Below are 26,735 nucleotides of genomic sequence, written 5' to 3' on the forward strand. Positions count from 1 at the left end.
CCACACAAGAAAGATGTAGACCTACTCATGTGGGTTCAGAGAGCCAAAAAGATGACAAGGGGGTTGGAGCATCTCCTTTATAAGGACAGGCTGAGAGCACTGGGATAGTTCAGTCTAGTGAAGAGAAAGCTCAAAGGAGACTTATAACAGCCTTCCACTACTAAAATGGGTCTACAGGAAAGATGGGGAGGGACTCTTTTATCAGGAGATGTAGTGATAGGATGATGGGCAACAGTTTTAATCTGAGAAAGGGTAGATATAGATTAGCTATAAGGAAGTAATTCTTTACCGTGAGGGTGGTGAGGCACTGGAACAGATTGCCCAGAGAATCACAGAATCATTCAAGTTGGAAAAGACGGTTGGACTTGATGATCCCAGGCATCAGCCCTACTCTACAAAGCTCTCCCCTACACCATATCCCCCAACATCTCATCTAAACGACCATTAAACACATCCAGGGATGGTGACTCCACCACTTACCTGCACAGCGTATTCCACTGTCTGACCACTCTTGCTGTGAAAAGTCTTTCCATATGTCCAGTCTAAACCTCCCCTGTTGCAGTTTAAAGCCATTCCCTCTTCTTCTATCCCTAATTACCTGTGAGAAGAGACCAGCACCAACCTCTCTACAATGTCCTTTCAGGTAGCTGTAGAGAGTGATGAGGTCTCCCCTCAGCCTTCTCCTCCTCAAACTAAACAGTCCCAGCTCCTTCAATCGCTCCTCATAGCATTTATTCTCCAGGCCCTTCACCAGCTTCATTGCCCTCCTCTGCACTCGCTCCGGGTGTGGCCTCACCAGTGCAGGGTACAGGGGGACTATCACCTCCCTACTTCTGATGGTCACACTATTTCTGATACAAGCCAGGATGCCGTTGGCTTTCTTGGCCACCTGAGCACACTGCTGGATCATGTTCAGCTGCTTGTCAATTAGAACCCTGTCCTGGTTCATCTAGGATAGGATTAAGTTTCCCCAGCAGTGGGGAGGGGGCCCTAGCCGGGTTATTCAATACCATGCTGACGTCAGGTCCAGGTGCTGAAGCATGGGAAGAGTTTCCTGTGGGCTTTTGTCCCTGGAAAGCACGTGTGACAGTGCTGCTGTGTCTCTTGCGTTATATCCCTGTATATCTTTTGTCCTGTTTACTTTTATTACTGTTTTTTGTCGTTGTTACTGCTATTGTTTTTGTTTGGTTTGTTGTTATACTGTTGTATTAAATTTTTCCGTATCTAAACCCCAAGGTTTGTATCTCACTCCCTGACCCGACTGGTCCGAGGGTGGGGGAGGGACAATGGTGACATGGTCTCTGGTCCAAGCAGAGCCTAAGCCACCAAAAACCCCCAGACCCTTCTCTCCCAGACAGCTCTCCAGCCACACCTGCCCAAGCCTGTAGCCATGCAGGGGGTTGTTGTGGTCCAAGTGCAGGATCTGGCACTTGGCCTTGTTGAAGCTCATCCCATTAATGTTGGCCCATGGATCCAATCTATCCAAGTCTCTCTGTAGAGCCTCCCTATCCTCATGCAGATCGACACTCCCACTTAACTTGGTTTTATCTGCAAACTTACTGATGACACACTCTATGTCCTTATCAAGATCATCAATAAAGATGTTGAACAGAAATGGTCCCAACACTGAGCCCTGAGGAACACCACTTGTGACCAGCCACCAGCTGGATTTAGCTCCATTGACCATCACTCTCTGGGACTGTCCAGCCAGCAAGTACTTGATCCAGCAGACTATTCACTCGTCCAGGCCATGGGCAGCCAGTTTTTCTAGAAGAATTCTATGGGGAAGCGTGTCAAATGCTTTTCAAAATTACAGACAATATCAACAGCCTTTCCCTCATCCAATAAGCAGGTGAAATTGTCATAGAAGGAGATCAGGTTTGTCAAGCAGGACCTGCCTTTCATAAACCCATGTTGACTAGGCCTGATCCCCAGGTTGTCCATTATATGACTTGTAATGGCACTCAAGGTGCCCTGCTCCATGACCTTCCCTCGATGGGTGTCACATTTGCCACCCTCCAGTCCAATGGGACCTCCCCAGTTAGCCATGACTTCAGGTAAATCATGGACAGCGGCTCAGCGAGCACATCTGCCAACTCCTTCAGCACCCTTGGGTGTAATCCATCCGGTCCCACAGACTTGTGTGCATCCAGGTGGTGTAGCAGGTCTCTGACCACCTCCTCTTCAACTGTGCTGACCTCATTCTGCTTCCCCTCCCCATCTCCCAGCTCATGAGGCTGGGTGTGCAGGGAACAGCCAGTTCCACTGCTTAAGACTGAGGAGAAGTAGGTGTTGAGCACCTCAGTCTTTTCCTCATCCTTAGTTACCATGTTTCCCTCTGCATCCAATAAAGGAGGCAGATTTTCCCTAATCCTGCTTTTGTTGTTAATGAATTTATAGAAACATTTTTTATTATCTTTATCAGCTGTAGCCAAGTTGAGCTCTAGCTGCGCTTTGACTCTCCTAATATTCTCCCTGCACAGTTTCACTACATCTTTATAGTCTTCATAAGAGACCTGCCCCCTCTTCCAAAGGTCATTCTCCTTTTGTCCTTGAGATCCAGCCAAAGGTCCCTGTTCAGCCAGGCTGGTCTCCTTCCCCACCTGCTTGTTTTTCGGCACGTGGGAACAGCCTGCTCCTGTGCCTTTAAGACTTCTCTCTTGAAGTATGTCCAGCCTTCCTGGACTCGCATCTCTTCAGGGCAGCCTCCCAAGGGATTTTGTCAATCAGTCTTTTGAACAGGTCAAGTTCGCCATCTGGAAGGCCAAGGTGGCAGTTTTACTAACCCCTCTCTGTTTCTCCAAGGATTGAAAACTCAGTCACCTCATGATCACTGCACCCTAGACAGCCTCCAACCTTTACCTCCCCCACAAGCTCTTCCCTGTTCACCAGAAGCAGGTCCAGGAGGGCTCCTTCCCTGGTCAGCTCACTCACCAGCTGTGTGAGGCAGTTATCCACACACTCCAGGAACCTCCTGGACTGTTCCCTCTCTGATGTGCTGTGATCCCAGCAGATACCCAGGAGGTTAAAGTCCCTCACAAGAACAACAGCAAGTGACCATAAGATTTCTCCCAACTGTTTACAGAAAGCTTCCTCCACCTCACTGCTTTGGTTGGGGGGTCTGTAGCAGACTCCCACAGCAAGATCTGCTTTATTGGCCCCTAACCTAACCCAAACACTCTCAACCCCATCATCACTGTACTTGATTTCTGAGCTGTCATAGCATTCTCTAACATACGGAAGTTGTGGATGTCCCCTCCCTGGAAGTGTTCAAGGTCATGCTGGATGGGGCTTTCAGCAACCTGATCATAGGATGATCTTTAAGGTCCCTTCCAACACAAATCATTCTGTGATTCTATGAAAACAGAGAAATAATAGTTGTTAATTTTTGCATGTGCAAAAAGTCACAGCACCAAAAATTTTAACAACTGTCTGCTATGCAGAGATCTTTCACTTCAAAAGTTTCAGTTCCTTTCAGTTACTTAGCAAGAAATGTAATGATTGCAAGATTAGATCTAACACTGTGTCACAAGGAAGAAAGCAGTATAAATGTTCTGGGACCACAGTCTTGCTTATGGAAAGTATTTTTGTGGATTTCTTGAAACAATAAAAAATCTAAAGTTTTAAAACCAGTGATTGACTTCTGCTGTAAAACCCACCAATAATCAACTATCTTTAAGAAATCAGATACAGCTTTAAATTATATGTAGTTTTGAGAAATTTAAAGTTTTTTCACCCTTGATTTTGCACAAAGGAATGGAGGAAAAATTTTCCAAGATTTAAAGAAAAAAAACCAACCCAACCCTCAGTCATTCTAGAAAGAATAAAAAGGTGTCTTGTTAAGTTTGAAAAAAATCTGAAATACAAGCCCTATGTAGTTGGATCTCACAAGTAAACAGATTTGATAATGAGTAGTGGGGGGTGAGGTGGTGGAATTGATCTCTTTATTTTAAAACCAAGAGTTAGGTAAAACATTATACTTCTGACATCTCATATATGTTGAAAACAAAAGATTTACTCACAGGTATTAAGGTGCAGAATCTCCTCTGACAGCCCCTCTAACTAGGAGTCATCAAATGGCATCAGATAAAAAAAAAAAAAAAAAACAAAAAAAACTCCTCATCTTGCCTTAGAGCATTAATATACTGATTTGGATAATTTAAACTAAGTTGGGTTTTTACCCAAGGTAAGCACCTGAACAGTCCTGTGAACTTCTGAAGGGTCACTCATATCCTCAAAGTGAATATGCTCATAATATATGCTCTGTTGAAGTACTGCTTACATTGATTAAAGTCCAGTGGCTGCATCACATTCATTTTATATAATTTTCAGCAATTCTTAATTCAGCATTTAGGAGTTAAGCTTTTTATTCAGTGAAGACTAGTACTTGGAGCTTCATGTCACTAGTAAAATAGGAAAAATACTTGAAATTGCCAAATGACTGTCTATGAATAAGATTTAACAAAGGCACCTCATTTTCTAAATACTCTGTTTTCTGTTTTGTGGAAGCTAATTTAAATAGCTAAACTTAAATCTGTAGTCAAGGTTTAGGTACCAGTTGCACTTTGAAAAAGTATTGACAGGTATGACCAGAAATAAACATAAAATGGAAAGAACTACAAAGACAAAGCTCCAAATCTGAAAGTTTACATACAACAGCAGGCTATCTGTCTGTGCTAGAAAGGATTTCATTTTCTTATTAATCTTCATAATACTAACTTTATTCAATATGAAGTTTTAAAGACATACGCACATAATTAAAAGATACATTTCTTACTCTAGCAATTCTAGTAATTTCAAGAGCAGTTTGACATCAGTTTGGATCATACTTAGCTGACTGTCTTACCATAAAATTCAAGCAGAAACATGTATCATCATTTCTAAGTACTTTAATTAAAGACTGAAAGGTTCATATCTTGAATTTACATTTTTCTTGTTAGTATTTTATATTCTCAATTTTTCCATTACAGTAGCTTTATGAAATGCATATGAAAATAAAGCCCTACAGACAGAAATATCTGAGGCAACTAAATGCTTTCAAAACCAGTGAAGTTACATTAAGGGTCTGAACTAAAACTACAAAACCAAAACAATTTTTAAAGGCTGAAAGGAGTTACAGCAGAAGTTCAGAGGTACTTCCTATTCAACACATTCCTATTTTAGTATTTTTAGAGGATTATAATTTCACCAAAGCTCATTTATACTTTAATACATTCTTAGATTTCAGAAAACCTTGAAAGAGAATATGTTAGGAAAAAAAACCTGTAACCATGGGAAAGTACAATTGCTAAAACACATTGTTCTGTTTTATATGAAACTGTTTTAGAACCCTTCTCTGTTCAAACTGTTCCTTTCCTTTTGTTTAAAGCACCAGTTACAATAAACTAATCTGTTAAAGGTGATTCAAAATGTTTTTTTCCTGTGCATGCTGAAGTAGTGGCTTTTCTCAATTTTCTCATTTTAAAAGGAAGTCTCCACTTCTAAGATTCTCAATTTTTTTCATTTTTCATCTAGTCTGCAATATAACTGTACATCATCTGTGTTCATTTACTTAATGTTAAAATAAATTACTTGATCAAAAGTACAGAAAATAGGAGGATAGGAGGTATTCTGGTCAAAAGGAAAAGCCTAAGGTAATAACCCAGTAATTCAGTCTCATTCTGGAGAGTCTCTTTGGCAAAAAAAATGGAAGACTTCTTGCTTTATAAAACAAAAGGAATTCTGCTGTGTAACCCACAAGCAGTTCATTCTGCCTTATGCAGCCAAAAATATGCTTCCTTTTTTTGTATGCATATAAATGTTTAAATCCTGACTACCTACTGAAGGAGTCATGATTGCAATTGTACATTTCAATCAAAACAGAGCAAATTCTCATGAAATCTATAGGAAACAGATTAGTGCTGTCATCCAGTTATAACTACATTTTTTTCTGCCACAGAAATAAACAACCACTCTGCAAAATATGTCTAGATGTTTTACCCAAAACAAGCAAGAACAAACACTGAGAAAACAGAGCTTGCTTTTAACGATCTTCTCAAATGCCTGATCCATAAGGAATTACTCTCCATTACCACTAGTTAAATTTGCTTTATAGTGGTTTTAGATGCTATAATGAAGTTACCTGTCATTAATGATCCAGTTCAGACACAGATTAAGGGAATTAAGGTTTTTGCATCTCTTTACTATTTCCATCACGGTTTCATTGTCCAGTTCTGTGATATGACGTAGATCCAAACTGGAAAGATTTCTTAGCTATGGAGATAAATAGGAAGAAATAGTTTGAAATTTGTTCACATACAGAACATTAAAAATGTTAAACTTCTGGGAATCATGTATAATACATGCAAGCTAATCAAGAAAAGTGAGATTACTGCATTTTTCACAAAAAGGAAACATACCAGAGATACTAATCAAATTCAGCCTTTAGCAAATTTGGAATTCAGGCACTCAGTTACACCATAAAATCACAACATTCTCACTCATGGTCCAGTACATCTACAGTAGGGGCCTAGCCCTTCCTCCTTTTAACTACATGGAGTATACAATACCAAGGTAGCATAGCAACTTATTTAACTATATGAAAAATAGAGCATGGGAAGGAAGGGGAAACAGCACATTTGTACTTAGATTCAAATGTAACTGATTAGTCCAGAGTCTAAGGCTTTCAAACTAAGTAAATATTACAAACTCCCTGGAAAATACAGTATTCATATTGCAGTCTCATCTGCACAGCCATCAATAATAACTTGGATATTCTGAACAAAAGTTGGAGTCACAGAAAAATATCATTAAGATTTATAAACTGATTAATCTGATGTATTACTCTTGTTAATCACTATAATGTCCTTCGAAACCAAGCAAAACTCTCTTACTAGTTTTATGAGCTATGGATTCCAAGAAGAAAATTTTTACAGATTTCTGCAGTATCTTTAAACAACAGATGAGTTTCGTCATAATAACCTCCAAGTGCTGTTTGCTTTTTAAGATGTCTGAAATAATGTCTGTTATACTCTGGAAGAAAAATTGTATTAGGTAATACTGACACTTTAATTAAATTTACCTTCCCTTAAGAGAGAAAAAATAATCCTATTCAGTGATTTAAATCACTAAGGATTTGATTAAGTAAAGGCATACAACTGAGATCATATAATCGGTCCACTTCAGTAGTTAATTAAGTCAATGTATTTAAGAAAAAAAGATTTAAAAAAGAAAAATTTAATAAAGGGAAAAGAAAGAGGACTTCAAATGTAGGTAGTCTTCCACAGAAACTGTTCTGGTATTCTGTTCCAGAGGCTTTTAACACTCCAAACTAAAGCTGAAGATAAACCGCATACTGATTCCAAAAATTCTGCAGAACAAACATAAAATTTGTGCAGCACGAGCTGGAATCTACCTGGCTGGGAAGCATGTCTGTGCAAAGGGACCTGGGGGTCCAGATGGGTAAGCTCAATATGGGCAAACAACATACTGCAGCAGCAAAAAAAAAAGCCAACAGAATGCTTGGTTGCATTAACAAGGGCATTTCCAGCAGATATAAAGTATTATCCCACTCTACTCAGCACTTGTCAGGCCCCATCTGGAATCCTGTGTTTAGTTTTGGTTGCCACTATACAAAAAAGATGTGGACAAGCTGGAGAGGGTCCAGAGGATGGCCACAAAGATGATCAAAGGACTGTGATGCCTGCCATATGAGGAAAGGCTGAGAGAACTGGGGTTTTGTTCAGCCTTAAGAAGGCTTTGGGGAGACCTTATCACCATGTTCCAGTATTTAAAGGGTAGCTACAAAGAAGATGGAGTGTCCCTTTTTACAAGAAGCCACATGGAAAAGACAAGGGGTAATGGGTACAAGTTACTCATGGGGAGATTCCAACTGGACACAAAAGGAAAATTTTTCATAACAAGAACAAACAGTCATCAGAATAATCTCCCCAGGGAATTGGTGTATTCCCCCAACATTGGACACTTTTAAGACTTGGCTGGACAGGTTGCTAAGCCATCTTGTCTAGACTGTGCTTCTACTCGAAGGGTTGCACCAGAGGATCCTTGAGATCCCTTTCAACCTGACAGTCTATGATTGATAAAATTAAGAAAATTGACCTCTGAGAAACAACTGCACGGTATGTCTATAGGAAGTAGAACAATAATATTCCTATTATTCAAATACTACCAGTGTATTGTGGAGGTGCTTATTGTAATCCTGTTGAATTTCTGGTAATTTTATTTGTCTATCAGGGAGAAAAGCACATAATGATTGATATTGTGTTGGTAAAATGGACAGATTTTACAAGCTCTGTCTGCATTTCATATATACTGCTCCAGCAGGAAGTTTAAAAGACTTCCTTTATGCACCAAAAAAACCCCTCAAATAATCCCTTATTTTTTCTGTATAAATTACAAGAAGGGGAAGTTTAGAGCAACTTGTATTTTCTTCACCTTCATACAGCTATTCATATTAGATAACTTCAGCCTTTATACTATGTTGGCAATAATATGGCCAATGCCCATGCCATAAGAAATATACCTACTGGACATACAATGACGCATATATTTTATCACAGTAAACAAATATTTACCAGGAGACCTCAAAGACAAGTAGAAAACCTTCCCATTAAAAAACCCTACAGAATTGTTAGCCAAAAATATGCTTTCTTTCACGACATTTTTCTTATGAGAAGCTGACAATACCAAAGATTCTTTTGTCATTGATATTATGTACACAGTAAAAAAAAAAAGAACATACACTGAAGATAAGAACTGAACTCCAAGCATTAATTTATTTGAAAAGTATGTAACTAACATGGATACAAGTTAGGTAGGAGGTAACAATAGAATATCTACCTCCTTGAAGCAACGATGAATGCAGCAAAAAGAATTTGTGATTTCCCAGGCAAAAAGTTTTTGGCACTGCAATGGGTAGACTCAAAACCTAAACTGAATTCCTAGTGTTCCTATTGACCAAATTAATAAGGTTTCCAAGGTAGATTTTACCCTTTACCCTCACAGAAGAATGATCATTCCCTCATTGTTTCTTCCTTCATACTAAAAATCATCTACCATTATATTCAATGTACAGTAACCCAGTCATCAATTGTCTTTTTTACTGTCACATTTATTTACCTGACTCCTCACCTACTTGGGTAGGTTAATTCTTCTTTTTATCAGGCACAACGTACCTGATCCAGAAAACCTTCCTGACATAGAACTTTGGACAGATTGCTTCACACTGATACAAACTCCTCCTGTATAATTTTATCTATACAAACTTACTATTGCCGTTTCACATGAGTGAATGACTTTCAAGAGCTGCAGAACTGGATACATATTCCCCTAAGTACTGGACCTTCTGACATGATTTTGTACCAACCTGAACAATACAGGTGAAAAGAATATCCCTTTGCCTATTTAAATCAGAGGTATTAACATCTTACTACTAGTCAGAGAATTGCTATAAATGTGTATGTTTAATTTTTCATTTCAAAAATGGGATGGATATTTTAATGACAATGTCCTATTTTATATCTTACCTGAAAAAGTAATGGCAAGGAGTTAATGCTGCAATGCTGAGTTCTTTATTAATCACTAATATCACAAAAAAAATTATAAGAAAAATTACATATGTTTTATATTCTACCTCTAACCCTCACATCTAAAAGTAGTGTGATAGAAAAAAATTAAACTTCTCTGAAGCAGAGATTGACAGTTGGGATGTCTGAAACTTCAATGCATGCATAAATCTTGAGATTAATTAGCATATTTCCACAGAAAGGGATATTCTGTGACAAATAATTTTAGGGCACCAGGATGAATAAATAGTTTTTCCTCTTTTTTTTTTTTTTTATAATCCAAATCATTCTTCATGCAGCATTTCCATTTTATTGAACAATTTCAAGGCCAGTCTTCTACAGATAGTCAACACTTTTTTTCAAGTCTTCATTTTATAGCTCTACAAAAATTGCTCAGCACGAGCAGAATTTAAACTTTGAACTGAACTCCAGCTGACAAAATATTTTAACTGAAAAAGTAATATTAAATGTGACAATAAAACAGACAATGCAAGTAGTAAACAGATTATTTTAAAACATGAAATAGAAAATAATTAAGAGAAAGCAAGAACAGTTAAACTAATTTTGTGTACTACATACATACACAACCTTGCTGAAATTACTGAATACTGACCCAGCATTAAAATTGTGTAAGAATAGCATTTAAATTTCAGAGGGAGTCTAGTAAAATAATCGGATTAGAAGTGAACAGGATGTTGGTCCCTTCCTCTCAGTCCCACTAACAGACAGAATTCATAGCACAGTATGTAAACGTTTTGTGAGGAGTTTTCCCTGTTAAAATATACACATTCAGGAGTTGTTCCACTGTGAATGGCAGATGCAAAAGAACCACTTAGATTATAAAATGGTTTTGGACAAAGGAAGTTTGAAAACCTGAGCTTCATCTCTTAAAAAAAATATATTAAAATTAAAAACTAAACAATGCAGTTTTTAAGAAGTTACCTACAACTTTTGGATTTCAAATATTTCAGATTATGGTAAAATCACTTTTGTTCAATACTTCCGTTGGTTGTTTTAAGTGAAGTTTTATGGAGGTTGATATATCTAAAGATTCAGAGATTATTATACTATTTGTGTGCCTAAGTGTTATCAAGTTCACAAGACTTTCCTGATTACTAGAACTTGTAATATTAAAATACACGTAATGCGAATCAAGAAGCTAAAACATTGAAAACTATCATAAAAAAAGAAGAAAAAATATGCCTAACTTGAGACTGTTCAAGTTCAGGATAAATTTCATATACTTTTGATGTTAAATACTATTAACATTGAGATCACATTTTTCTCTCTGTGTATCAACTCCTCTTATTGTTTAGCTGTTATTGTATACTAATATAATGAGTATGCAATTCTTTTTCGGGGTTTTTGTTCCCCTGATGCTTCCACAGTTCTTGCAGAGATATGCTTTCTTAAAATCTTTGTATAGAATATAATCATAGAATCATTTAGGTTGGAAGAGACCTTTTAGATCAGGTCCAGCTGTAAACCTAACACTGTCAAATCACTAGTGAACAATTCACATAAAATCAATCCTCTTCAGAACTAAAGCCAGATTATATCTGAAGAAAAGTGCTTATAAGGACTTAATGAGCTTTAAATTCACATCTTTTGCTAGTTAAGCTTAATTTTCTTGACACTCTCTGTGTATACATGCCTTCAGGGAATAGTCCCTCTTCAATTTAAGCCCCATGAATGTACGATCACAGGAAAAAAAATAGCAACAGGAACAAATTGTAAATCACAGTTTTACTATCATTATATCAAGAGAATCTATAAACTATTTTTTAAAAACTCAAACATTCAAACATTAATTTATACTTAAGAGCTGAAGTAACTGAACTATATTATTGAGATATACTGTGTTCCTGAAATAGTAATCATACATGGTTTAAAGAACTGGAAAATGATTGAACAGTTGCAGATAAAAATATTTTTCCATAGCCCAATTTAGTGTTTTGTACATCCAGAAATTTTAATTTCTTCAATACTGCAGAACTTTGAGCTCCCATTGCTTAAATAAGTAATACATGGTCAAAACCTGCACTGTAAGAACAGAGGTTTAATTTGCATCACTTACCTACACTCTTCAAAACAAACTTTTTCTGTTTTGTTTTTTGTATCTGTAAAAAAACATTTTCAACTCCCTTTTCTTCTCAGGCATGTGTTAATTAAGGAAACATTTATTCAATAGACTCCTTTCTTTTGCAATGTACCACAGCAAAACTCAATAGGAAAGTGAATGACATTTGAATTCAAGCAGATAATCCTTTCAAGATGACTGGTAATAATAATTTGGCTTTTGATTTATTGCACGCATACTTTTACAAGTTATGCTACAAAATAAATATATTGCCCTCCTTTCTAACATTAAGACCCACTGTAAAGGAGCTAATTGCACACCCATACAAACAGCACATACAGTACCCATGTTACAGGACTTATTTGCAGTTTATAAACTCTAAAAGTCACTGTTAAGTTACATTATCACTGAGTCATAATTTACTCTCCCTTTGTGTTATTTACTCTCAAGCACATCTAATGAACTTTTTTTTTTTAATATAGTTTCACACATCAACAGAGTACTGAAACCCTTTCAACCATGCAGTCTTCTCTGCAATGCCTTTTTTATTTCACTGCAACTTGAGAGAAACTCAAGTTGGGTACAACTATTAAATTCTTTAAAATGATTAAAAGAATCTTTTAGGATGGACACAGTTAACTTCAACAAAATGGTTTTATTTTGACAAGATGTAAAAAGGTCCTCTTATACAGTCTATAGCACCACATAATTTGAAGTATCAAGCCAATTCTCATGAACAATCTCCCCAAATCACTATGTCCAGAAATCCTTAATTATTTTTCCTAGGATTGGTTGACTAACATTTAAAAGGACATCTTGTTAAATGCAAATTCAAATAAATCATATGCCATCTTGTGAAATATAGTTCATTGTATAAATTGATTTAAAAACTGCTTTCTCTAGGCCTAGTCAATGAAGAGCAATCATATTAGTTAGGATGCATGATGATTTCAAGATTAAGAGGTGTGCTGAAATATTACCATTAAAAAGAGCATAAAGCAGAGCAGTTTGTTTCAAACAAACCAGTTACTAAAAAAAGGGACCTTACCATACCTCCATTCAGAAAAGGCTCTTACAAAGTCAGTCTTGTCATGGATTATAATTATATATCTGTCAAAGTGATAATGCCTGCACTGAATGAGTCCAAAATATTTGCTCTATAAATCTGATTTTTTATTGACTTCATACTGGCCACCAACTCTGACACCAGGTATGTCTGAGTTAGACTGGACATGAAACTCTTCAGTAAATAATTATGAGATAAAGAAAGAATAAAGTTTGTATTACTCCATAAATAGTTCCTAAATAAACTGACTTTATGTACTGGTGACTAGAAGAGCAAGTTAGAACTTTTTCTTGTCAAGATGTTGTTCAAGGATTCACACATTCTTAGATGAAAACGTCTATAATAAACTTTTCCAGACACAGTCAGTCAGAAATACATGGTGGAGAAGCAGTTATACTGATACAAAGCAAATACTTTTGCATATATATACACACACATACACACACACACACACACACACACATCTGAACTCAAAAGAAGCAGCCAAGGAAGTTGCTTGGAAATAAAACTATATCTAGATGTCGAGATTTGCTGATGAAATTGTATTAGAATGGCAACAATTAAACTGTTGAGAGGCAATTACCACAGGAGGGGAAGAAAATACCACACTTCTGGGGCCAAAGACATACAATTTTAAAAAAATCACTACTTCACTAGCTACCATATAGAGTTTCTTATTCACGCTTAGTTAATGAATAAAAATTACCCATCTGGATATTCAACACATAGATACTTTGCACATTTGCATAGATATTCATGCTTACAAGAGAAGAGTGAAAAGTAAAAAATTACCAGCAATACACTCCTGAAAGACAAGGATGTGAGGAGGGAAGGAAGGGAGAAAACAAGAAAAACCAAATCATGTAGGGAAAGATAAGTAAATAATAAAACAAGTGAGGAAAAAAATATAAGACAAGGAAAAAATAGTTAAGGATATACTGAAAACAGAAGCTAAATACTACAACGCTATATCTAGTACATGTTCTTCACTCCTCCATGGAAACAAAGTTGATAAATGTTGGACTAAATTTTCTGATGTCATATAATAGATCATTCAGATCTTTTGTGACACTTTTTCACATATTACAGCTCAAAGCAATAAAACCCAAACATTCTAGGTCATCAAAACAAACCACTGGTTTCAGCTGGGAGTCTAACTGTGAATTGCATATACACAAAACTCCCTCTTTCCCTTTCTCTCTCCCTGTGTACAGTGCCTCTCACCTAGCCCAATACCATATACTTTAGGTGCATTTTTTGTAGTTTAAAATAGCTTCAAGGAAAAAAGGCACCAGTGTGATAACATGGGTTTGCTCAAGAACCAGATTTTTTTTTTTAGTATCACCATGTTCAACAGTAAGATAATGAAAATAAACCCTGAAGGTTTCTTCTTTTTTTAAAATACACAACATTTTCACTACCATACCCCATAATTAGCTATTAAAAAAGCCCTGCAATTCAGCAGCACTGTGATGCAGAATTTTCAAGTGCCAGTATTTTTAAAGAGAGCTAACATTACTAGTGGGAAAATACAGTAATAACAAACCATTCAATTTTTATACATCCATCAGTCTCAAAGCAATTTTCCAGCAAAGGCCAGTGCTGTTATCTCCAGTTTGCACACAGGAAGGAGGACAGAAGGGAACTAGCTCTGCACAGCCTTGCAGGACACACTCATGGGTCATGTAGAGCAAAGAACAGACTCTACATTCTCTATGAACATAGGACCTGAATTATTACTAAGCACTTACTAGTTAGGAACTCGACACTTCTTTTTTTTTTTAAACCATCATGTATGTCTGATGGTCAGTTTTGTGTAATCAACAGATGAATTCTGGAAAAGACAGTTCCAGAAGTTAAAGATCATGTTAGTACTCCCCAAATACTTGTTTTAACTCCCTGCTGGAGCTTATTTCCTCCAAAGTACTCTAGAAATGGAACATGTGTTTGTGTCAGATGCTTTTGTGCAATTCACAGTTCATTAAAATTGCCTCCCGTACTACAAGGAAGCAACATCTGCCAGAGGAGCCAGGTGGAAACACTAGTGAAGTCACTGCAGCAGATTACTCTGAAGCTATTGACAGGTGTTAAGAAGCCTGAATTTCAATACTATTTCCCAGTCACTGTAGGATTGGGAAAATCTCTTAACTCTTTTTCCCCTCAATAAATGGAATCATCCCACTTGCATATATTACATGCATATATACCTCAGCTTATAGTAATAAATTTAAACGAATACGTTGTTATTAAGCACAGAAATCACTCATGCAAAAGAATATCTAGCAAACCTTACAGAAAACATTATAACAAAACATCATAGAACTGTAGAATAATTTGGGTTGGAAGGGACCTTTAAAGGTCCTGCAATGAGCAGGGACAGTGTCAACTAGATCAGGTTGCTCAGAGCGCATAGGGTCAGTCTGGCCTTGAACGTTTCTAGAGATGGGGCATCCACCAACAATCTGGGAAACCTATTCCTGTGTTTCATCACCTCATCACAAAAAAATTTCTTCTTTATATCTAGTCTGGATCTACCCTCTTTCAGTTTCAAACCATTACCCCTTTTTCTGCTGCTACAGACCCTATTAAAAAAAAAAATCTGTCCTCATTTTTTTTTTTTTATAAGCCCCCTTTGAGTATTGAAAGGTCACAATATGGTCTCCTTGGAGCCTTCTCTTTTCCAGGCTGAACAACCCCTGATGTTCAGTATTACGATAACACTGTCTTCGCAGCATTAATAGTCTACAGGAAGTTTCTATAGCTACAGCTTGAGGGGAGAAAACTGGAATCCCAAAGCCTCAAGTCACAACAAAAAGCACATGCATCAATACTTATCCCATATGACTTCTTCCAAGTTTGTGACAAAGTAGCCTCCTAGATAATTTCTGAAGAACTACATACAATAGTGTCACTCCTATGTAAATCAGGATTTCTGAACATTTATTATTATTCAACCACATGAAAATCCGAACCAAATGTTAATAAGAAAAAACAAAATCTTGACTTTTCTTTAATCAAATAAAGTCACTTGGTTGAAAGATAAGGCATCCCCCCCTTAAATATTCAATAAATCTAGGCCAAAATAATACAGCAACCAAAGCATGCACCTGAAAAGTGATCTGTGTGGGAATTTCCCGCAAAGCCTTCGTCTACATAACCTGTCTATATCAGATTTCTAAATGATGTACTTCCTGTATTTATGTTGTGTATGTAACTATAACCTAGACTTACACATAAACAGTTCTCATAGGACATGTACATTATTCTCTCTTCCACAGATATATGCCACTTTTACACATCATTTCAATATAGTCCTTTCCAAATTGCATCATTTGAGGCATTATAACTTCCCTATGCAAATTTAATGTCTCCGTCTTATTTGTTTGTGCATGTCTTCCAAAATGTTTTCAAATTCTTCTGCATCTTCAGCTACTAGGCTGCTCTAAACTGATAAAAATATTTTACAGATATGCTGGATGGTTCTGTATAAGAAGAGCTGCACAACTGCATCAAACCCCCTATATTTTCTTCAGGCACATTCTGCCTGAAGAATGTTTTCATAAAACATCCTCTCCACTTGCTACTTCAAGAGGTCTTCAACCATTTTTATGTTTACCAGAACTTTTCATGCTCAGTACTATAACTTTTACAGATGACTGGAGAAATGGATAAGTCCCACCTTCCCATTTGAACTTTAAAAAAAATTTCTCAGTTAGAAATACTAATTTATCTATTCCAGATGCATTTTTCCTCTGTTCTACCATGTTTGCACAATTGCTGAATTTACTTTAAGTTACAAATTTTAATTGATATGCTGTTTGACTACCTCATCCAAATAATTCATTTTATTGAACCCTTCCATTATTTTTTTCAGGTTCACTCAAGTTAGTTGTTCCACACATCACTCCTCTTATATAAAAGAAAAAGGAAAGGAAATAAAATATATCTGTCACCCTATATGTTAAAATACAAAGATGGATATATACAAAATGTATGTGCATGGGCGACATACTGTTGCAGTCTGTCTTAAATCTCTTGCACTAGGAATTCTGCACTTCCAATTAATGAATTATGTTTTATTTGCAATGGAATCTGGTATAGCTAGGCATTTTAAAGACTTCTGAACTGAGCAGTATTATTATTTCCGAGAAAAAGTATCATCCCTTGAATATGTTTTTTGCCGCAGTGTGTTTACACAGAGAAATCTGAATGTGTCTGCTCAAATAACAATTTATATTTTCATGTTTCCATCCATTATTTATCCTGGCTGATACATATATAGTCTGGCAATAGTCAAACATGCTAATGACTAGCCAAAAGTAATTGTACTTACATTGGTGAGGTGAATGACTCCTTTTGATGTAACTGAGCAGCCCATAAAACCAACATACTGCAGCTCAGGACAATGTTCAGCAAAAGCTTTCACAGACTTATCTGTCACCTGCAAAAAAGATATACAGGCAATAGCTGAACAGGTGATATGGGCACATACTTAATACAGTCTAACCACTTTCTCTAACAATGGCAAGCTGCTCATGAATAATAATCACTAATGCTCATTTTATAATCACTATTATTATTTATTTCAAGAGTTTGAGAGAAAACATCAGGTATGCACACACGTCTATATTTTTGTATGAAAAGGAAGGAAAAAGATCAACTTTGGCAGATAGGGATCATCTTCTTGGAGTAGGAGAAGAAATGGAAGAGAGATGGCCACAAATTCTGATGTTTTTGTCATCTGATTTATTTGCAAATAACCCAAGAGACTATTCTATCCATTATTTTCACAAACTATATGCAAACATGAAAATACTACCAATTTATGTTATTGCCATCCTGCTGAGTCATGCTATACCCATAGACTCCACATAGAATTTCAATTGTTTCATATCTGAAGTTTATATTCCATTACTAAGCTTTTTTACTAAAAACCCCACAATTGTTTATTTTAACTTAAAGATAAGCTTGCATGCATTCCCCACAGACTTGTATCTCATCGTAACAGATCACTGTGTCAGCTGTCAGTTGAATGGACAAGTATCAAATTTATTATTGTGATTTATTTATTTCTACAATTATTTCTTCTTTATAATTGTTTGTCTAATAAAATTTTATGACCATGAAACAAAATCCATTGCATAAATATAATACCTTGTAGGTAGACTAAATATTAAAAAGAACAACATTTTATGAGCTTTTGAAGAATATAATATTGATATGAGTACACTTAAGACATCTGCATACCTGCCTTTATATGTGCCTTTTTATGGGGGGTGGGGGGGGTTAAGAAGTATATATTCTCAGTGCAAATGACAGTAATGCAAAACTATACTGATTTGGGGGCAAACCATGTATTTTCTAGCCAAACTGATCAGGAATGTCTCACTATGTCTGGAATCGTAAATCCTGAACGCCAAGGACATTCTGGGCATGTAACTCAGAAGCAAAACAAGTTTTGAAATATCTAGTCCATAACTCAGCCTCAGGTGAATACATACATAGGAACATTACTTCTGCTGTGATGTGGATCCCTTTATTCACAGTTCCAGCTTGCCTGACTACCGTATCACTTAACTGCACACTGGCAGTATATGGTGACCTTGGTGAAGACTCTGGCAAAACAATTTCTGAAAAGACAGCCCAGAGATAAGGGAGATCAACAAGATTATAGGTACACCACCACATATAAACTGTATTGGTTTGAGGTTACTGAATATAGTTATAAGTCTAATGCAGCTTTCTCAAAGCAACAATTTCTCAGTAAGCAAAGATTTTTATCGTTGCACATCTGCGAAATAAAAAGCAAGCCTTCTGAGATTGTGTATTTAGAAGCCAATGAAGCTGCAAACAGGCCAAAAGGAAGGGAAAAAGGGTCAGCTAAACAGATAAAAATCACAAATTTGGTAGTGATCATGTCATATCTGCACAGACTCATGTCTCAGGTTTGCTTACTTGAACAAAAAAGAAAGAAGAGTAGTAATAAACAACTTCTTTGACATGATTTTACATTTTTATTTTTGCACACTCCTCTAACCTGAGGACAGTCACACCACGTATTTGGGAAATTTAAGATATTGACTACTAAAACCCCTTGACAAATACTATGAGAAGTCAGTGACTTACAGATTTGCACTATTTAGCATTCTACCAGCACCACAGTAGGGGGAAAAAAGTTTATCTTCTCTGTAGAAGATAACTAAACCTTCCATTTCAGCTAACAAACTAAGAGAAGGACCCCGTTAGAATATTACCCTCCTCTCTCTCTACAGGGATTAGCGTATGATTCTCTGTTAATGAAAGGTTTGCCCTAGCTAGCAAGAAAACAACAGCATAAATGCTTAATATTGCAAATTCATTAAAGAGTTTGTGTGGGTTCTTGAAAACTTTAAAAAAATGTTAACAAAACTAATAAAATTACTATGCCTTAATATATCTTTTGTTTGTACTATGGAATTTTCTGCATCCCAAACAAAATTTGTGGAAAAACAGTTTTAGTAAAATAACAGCAGATTATTATATACATCAAGTAGTTTACAGATTAGCAGTGAACCTTTTTGGTACTTGTTAGATATGAAGCATCTACCTAGTCAGAAAAAGATTCTTCATTACATCCATATGCCATGTAAGCTTCAGGATTTTCCATGTTTCAAAAATTTATTTACAATCTCTCAACAGTAGTGTGACATTACCTGAATATGTCTTACAATTACTGTGGTAGAAATCACCACTTTATACCGGTATTTTGCTACTGTAAACAGCAATTTCCATTCCTAAATCTTGATATAAATAAAATAGCAGTGCACTGAACCTGTTGTTGTCTGTAAGCTCAGCTCAGTAACAGATCCCATCCTTTGCTGTTAGTCAGCTAAAGTCCATGACCTGCAGAAGCTGACTTCAAGTTTTATTGGGATACATCAAAATTTTCTTTATCATCACTGTAATCTCACAGTCAGAATTCTTTACTATATCAGTGCCTAAGTATATATTACTTCTCTTTCAGACACTAAGTGATTTGTAGCAACTGATATTTTTATAGTGTGAATCCTGCCCAGACAGCCTGTAATGAAAGCCTCTTGGTATTCTGTTTGTATAGATACTCTTCATACATGGCCACACTTGCCTGTGATTGTATTAGTTGGGAAGGGAAATAATTTTATATATATACACACACACACACACACACACACACACACACACACTCTTAATTTCACAAAAATAGCTTCTCATAAAATGCATATAAGATACTATGTATAGAAATAGTGGATCAAAACACCTGTAACCTAAGTATCTGATGAAAGAGTAAAGAATAAAATTTAAATTAGATTTTTTTTGTTCTCCTTTTTGCAGGGGTGGAGGAGACTACGAACATGGAGTAGCTTGGAATTTATTTATAAACATATGTGCAGCATTATAGTCAAGTACAATTACCTAGTTTTCAGTTATCTATTATTCTAACTGAATTCTATCTGTCCTTATGTATATATTGCTCAAAAAATATAATAAAATGTTCGCATGCAGAAATATTATTTTTCATTAGACTTATTTGTATAAGGGAGGAAATAATAGATTGTTTCAGACCGATCTGAAAGAGAAGCAACAGAGCCAAATATAAAGCTCAAGTAAATTTCTAAGACTGAAAACAACTATTCTTCTGCTTAATTAGACTTTCTTCTATTTTATCATCCGCCGTACAGATGGCTTATACGCATATTTAAACTTTTATATTTAAACTCAAACATGCAGGCCAGCTCACTATTTCTACTATAAGTAGGTGCCAGAAATAGTAACCTATTTTATTGTACAAATGTGGTTTATGTTCTGAAGTGATAGCCTTCTCTACAGAATAAAAGATAGATAAGTGACTGATGAAAAAAATGCATTGAAGATTAGCAATGGCATGGATGCAATCTTAACACTCTCTCTTCATAATGCAGTATGTAACTGTATTTTACTTTTTCCTCAAAGGTCTCTTTACCACTCAGGAGAAAGAAAAGATGTGAAATGTCTATTATAAACACAGCTTCTGCAAACTAAAAAATATTTTAAACAACTAACATTCCTATATACTATACACACAGATTAGACTAGCAGAATCTAAACCCAGATTTCCATAGAAAATACACTGTATTTCTACATAAATGACACTTGTCAACAAAGATATAGAAATTCACACCCAATTCTTTAATAGATCACAATACTGTTCTTCCAAGAATATTTAATAATTGAATCATCTATTCGACCTTCATTGATTTTCATTCATTCTGTCTTGCTTGATATTAGTTTTGCTTTGAAAAAGTAATATAATATATAATGATGAGGACAGATTTGTAAGTTATGCACTAAAGCATTGTGAATGGGAAATACACTGGTCTAGAACTAGTAGCACAGATTTTGCTCCTGTTAAAGAGATCTATGACAAGTGAGATATATCGTTTAATAATTTTCTTTTTATGTATTGCAGCCTATTATATAAGAATTCCTTTGTTTACTGAAATCAATATTATGACTATTCTGAATTAGATTCTGTAAGTATTAGTTTATTTTACATTCTATTCAATAACTGAAGGAGCAGAAATGAACTGCTCTGAAGCAAAGATGATAATTCAGAAAGAAGGTTTAAGATACAACAGTACAAGCCACTTAAATCCCAACTGAAAAGCCTCATAATTAGTAAAAACTCACAGAAGCTCTAACAAAAATAACTGAAAAAGAGATAGGAATATAAATAATAACTGGCACAGAATGAACACCATGTTCTCTTATTTTAACAGGTGCACTGTAATCTAAGTAGATCTTATTGTGCAGTTTTTTCCATGTAAAATACATAAAAGTTTGCAAAATATATAAAATATTCTTCAGAAGAAAGACACTTAGCAGGATAAACTCTGCCAGAGTAAAATATGTTCTCATTTTAAGTAGTCAGTCTGCCATGAATGTAAGTATCCACTGCAGAAGTCAGCACCAACAGTAGAAGAAATCCCTTTACTCCCAGTTCCTTACTCCATTAATATTTACCTGTTGTCTTGGTCAGACACCAGATTAACCAAAGTAATTCTGGGCCACCATAGGAAGAACGGAAGGGTCAGGAAGAATTTATTAAGTTCAATTTTATGTTTGAAAAAGATAGGTTTACAAAAAACTCATCTGCTATTTCAGCCCTAAAACCTTCTTGTCTTACCTGTGAGTTATTATATACTACAGACTAAGGCTCGCATACAACCCACTCAGAAGTCTGTCCGGCATAGGGCATGTGGCCAGGCCCTCCAATACTGTGTTTTATATCACATACTCAAAAAATATACATTTTCCCTGGTCTGTTTTCCCTGAAAGCCTTGCATGCCACTGTCCATAAGTTGCAGTTAGGCTAACCTCAGGCTTAAATTTGTTTTAGTCCTTTTTCTCAAAACTCCTGAAATGTATTCGTTCCACAAGATATAGGCAAATTACACAGAGCAAAAGCATTTACTCTGGAGTAACTCAACTCACCAGCTTAAAGGTGAGCTCGATGACATACACAATAATACATGCAAAAAAAGAAACATTAAGCAACAAGGTTGCTCATATACAGAAATATCTGTATCTACTGTAAACAAACCATGAACATAAAACCAACTCATTTTAAATTAAATGGGAATACAGCACAAATGTATCTTATAAACACATACAACTCCTGATAAATGGCTCTTTTGCCCTCCCTCTCCCAGAAAAGGCAGAAAATGTGAAAAATGTAGTTGATGTTTAAAAGATTTATTTCAAACTTAAACTGAAAAAGAACTTCCCTATTCAATAGTGGCAATGCACTATCTGCTTTTCACAAGCATCAACTTAAATTGTATTTGTCATAAAAGATGTGGCAAAGTAATTATTACTGTCAAAGATGCATTTAATTCATGACCCCATATTGCAACTACAGAACATTGACAAAAATAAGGTTTGTCACCATGCTTAAGTTCTCAGGACACCCAAAGTTCATTAGTGAACAGCAGCAAGGCAAGGCTCATCTTAACTAACTGCCATTGGACAGTTTGTCTGCTTCACATTCAGTAACACATATGGATAAATGTAACCACTTGCTTCATCACAATTCAAACAACTATCAGCTTTAAGTTGAACTGGTAAGGGAATATTTAAGATGAACTTCCAATTTCTATGAACACTCAAAATAGAGAAATATAAATACTTCTATTCCTTCCTCTCTGAAGGAGATAAACTGAAAAGGAAGCAATGCCCACTTTTTAGTATCTATTTGTGAAGTTTAGTCTAGATCTTAAATCTTTTCACAGCCTGGGTTTATAAGCTTTGATTGGTTACTTTATTACAAAAAAATCTGTAACAAAATAATACTCTTTCACAAAATAGAGCACCACTACTTACTAATAGCAGTAAAATGTTTTTCATTATTACCTGAAAGGGATGAATTAATCCACCAATTTGTGTGACTTTGTAAACAAAGAAAACAAAAATTCTTCTACAGTATTTTAATATCAACAATTTTTAAATGTTACATTTTTTCAGAAACCTGTTTCTTGAAATGGGTCTCACCACTTAAGCTGAAATGTAAATTGAAATACAGAAGCAAAGTCTGCACTGTAAGATGAACCTTGCAACATGAGCTATTCCATCATACTCAACAATTCACAGCAGACAAGACTAATAAAATAAGTAAACCATGGCAGAGAAGGCCTTAGCTGTCTGAAGCAGCATGCAAAAACACAGAACTGGGTCTGGCAGTACTCCTTATATGCTTTCTGCCTTGTATCTGCAAAGCATCTTGCATCTGTTTCTGTGGCCACCTCATTTTGAGATAAGAATGTGAGAGGTGCCTGGAGCTTCTGCCCTGTGCACCCATAGCTACCTCAGACCTCACCAAAACATGTTCTCTTGACTTGGCTCTGTGCAACACTATGCAACTAAGAGGAAAAGCGTACAGAGAACTACACTGTTATCCTTTTCTTCATCCTGAAATATTAGCTCAGGAGTTAGTATTACTATGCGCCCACAAGAGGAAATGATAGACAAAAGTGTAAGGACCAATATAAAGAATTGAAAGAAGCATTTTATGTTCTATTTACCAGCTGGACTAATCAATTATATTCTGGTAACATCAACTACTTTAAAATACTATAAGTATAAAAAAACTCAAATAGTTTTGCAGTACACTGTTGAATACTCAAGGGAATCATAATTTTATCAGGTATCCTTTTAGAACGCATTTGGATTTGTTGCTTTGTACTTGTTTTTAAGAGGACTGAACAACTGGCTACAAAGAGTGTTTCTGTTTTATCTTGATAATAAAACAAGCCTACACAAATTCTTCCTAATTAACATGATTTTTAGATACAGAACTCTAGCTCAGTTAAGGGCAGTACAAAGTATTCCTTTTCTTTCTGTGGCACAAAATATCACTACTTACACTCATTCTCTTCTTGTTACTAATGTCACAGCCATCAAAACACCTGATGAGGTCCTTTTCCTATTTTTATCTATTTTATCCACTAAATTTAACAGAACACACTTGGAACTTATTAAGTTTGAAATAATAAATATCTATACACAACCACTATCTTCAAACTGATTTAAATGTCTGGGTTAGAAAACAAATCTCAATTCTCAATACAAATTATCTCCGATTCCAATTACCTCACAGTTTAATACAGTTTGAACGTACTTCTATTGAACAAGGCTACCAGCACACCCTAATTGATTTGTTGCAAAACGAAAAAAAAATTGTAAAAACAATTCTTCAGCCTATAAAATACTGCCCTCCTACAAAAAGACAATATTTATTATCAACTATTTATTATATGCTTGATCTGGATTGTCAAAACACTGCTTCTGAAACAAACCTCTACCCTTTTCATTAGGGAGCATGTATACATAACCTGTAAACCATTAAAATCTCAGAAAAATTTAAAATATATACTTATTTGTAGACAAATAGTACTACACTGTACTACAAATTAAGCAATGAGAATCACACATCAGGAATGTTTTATATTCACAAAAGTTTATGTGAAAACTGAGTGTTGCTTAGCATATTTTTTAAACAGAAGAATGCATCATTTCTAAAAATTAAAACTAACATCCTGAGCATTCTTTTTTATTCATAATACTGAATCAAAAAGACTGATCCACATGCTAGGAAGTACATATCAAGCATTTTCATTTACTATCATTCTGAATACAAAGGAAGAAAAATACTTCCATGTAATTGCAAAACAGGTCCATGGTTTATTGGTCTAGCCACTCAACCATTCCTCTTTGTGAAAAGAGCATATGAATCAAACACATCCTTTCTGTGACAGAAGATGACTGCATTATCTACCCTTTGAATGCCCCCACAGCTGTACAAGCGTATTTCCTATTCTCTATTTTGAATAGAAAAATAACAAAAAAAATCCCCAGTTTATTCAACAGCTTTGTTTACTGTAACAGAACAGATCTCGTTCCCATTTAAAATCTGTTTGTAAAAAAATTAACTTCTATTTTCATTTTACCTGTGGAATTTGATCTTACACTTCCCCATTAAAATTATGTACTCTGGCACATTTATCTGTTTGTAACAACTTCAAGGCTTCTTCTAAAGAGCCTGGAAGACTATTTTACAGAATGCAGTCACTGCTTTGTGCTCACTCTTTCACCTCTAAAATGGATCCAGAAGAGCATTGCTAATGTTCAGAAATGCAGGCGGCCTTGTTCACACACAACCCTTCAACTACTTAGGTAATTATGCCTGAAAGCTATTAAACACTGTTCATCTACTTCCTTTTGCTTTATTGCAAGAATATTGTCATTTGCACACATCAAAACCATTAAATGTTTCATTTTGTTCATTACTCTGGTTACTTTCTGAAGGCCTCCTAGCTTTCCAAATAAACCCTTTCAGTTCTCTTGGTCAAGAATTTGACAAATCAATGTTCCTTTCATTAAAAGCACCATCATGATTATAGCATAAGCTTGCTCTGTTGTCAGATCATTGTCATGGGCAAAACTAATCTATTATTCCCTCAATATTTTTATTTCAGGAAAGAAATTTAAATATAAACTTAGGCAACATACAATACCAACTCAAATAGTTGTTTTTGACAGATTTTCACATTTTAAAGCTGTTGTACATTAATAAAACAGAGCAGTATGAATGTACTGTAACCCTCCTACCAAAACTTACTCTATGTGTCATTGTGGTATGCTATATGGGTAAGTATTTGCCAGATTTTTCACTATGTCTAAAGAAGTTTCTTCAGTGAAACAAAGTGATAAACAAACTGAAGCAAGCCAAAACACTGATTAAAAAAAAAAAAAAGTGATGCATCTAACCAAATCTCAAAATCCCTCCATCTGACCAACACATAAGCACATTCCTAGTATGCAATGCAGTCAATAGTACAGGCTTGTAACACCTACATAGCACTAATACATATGACAGTGGTAACAAAGGCATGGTAACCTCTAAGGCTAGTATGTCCACAAAGACATCAAGTATCTGGTATTTACTCATGCATACAACATAATTGCAAAATCTTAAGAGGAAAACCAGGATAAATCCCTTGGTATCAGACATTTATTTTCAGTTATGAAGTATGACTGAAAAGGTGATCTTTTAAAATAATGTGAACATCTTCTCTTAATAACATTAAACACTTAGACCATTTAGTACAACTAGAAAATTACACAGTTCCTGCTCAAATCTTTCAAGTTGGAGACAGCATGTAATTTTACTGAGTGGGGAAACTCCTGGTGCACTTGAAAATGTAAGGTAGTGTTTACACACAGGTCATTCTATAAAACCATTAAAGACATCATAGCATTTGCATCCATTTTTCATACAACTAACCTTTTAAAGTTGAATCTACTCATACTAGCCATACATAAAACTACACAACTGAAATACAGTATGACATCATGAAGCTGATATCATCAGCTGTAATATATAGGTAAGGCTGCCACCACCAAACATCTAAAGATTGCTCCTGCAGAAACTGGAAGTCTGCACAAGTACCTAAACCTTTCTTGAAACCAATCT

The 26,735-nt window shown here is 35.6% G+C and overlaps 1 protein-coding gene across 1 annotated transcript in view; it reads right to left on the reverse strand.

The window, feature by feature from the left end:
• FBXL17 (F-box and leucine rich repeat protein 17) overlaps positions 1–26,735 on the reverse strand; it is a 289,349-nt gene that overhangs the window by 195,180 nt on the left and 67,434 nt on the right. Inside the window, exons 4-5 of the mRNA XM_026865755.1 lie at positions 17,043–17,150; positions 6,122–6,252 (exon numbers count right to left, since the gene is read on the reverse strand). Coding sequence (XP_026721556.1) covers positions 6,122–6,252; positions 17,043–17,150 — 239 coding nt within the window. The remainder of the gene's footprint in view (positions 1–6,121; positions 6,253–17,042; positions 17,151–26,735) is intronic.

Source organism: Athene cunicularia, assembly GCF_003259725.1.
Source record: "Athene cunicularia isolate RWA chromosome Z unlocalized genomic scaffold, athCun1 chrZ_part1, whole genome shotgun sequence".
In the NCBI taxonomy this organism is placed as follows: domain Eukaryota; kingdom Metazoa; phylum Chordata; class Aves; order Strigiformes; family Strigidae; genus Athene; species Athene cunicularia.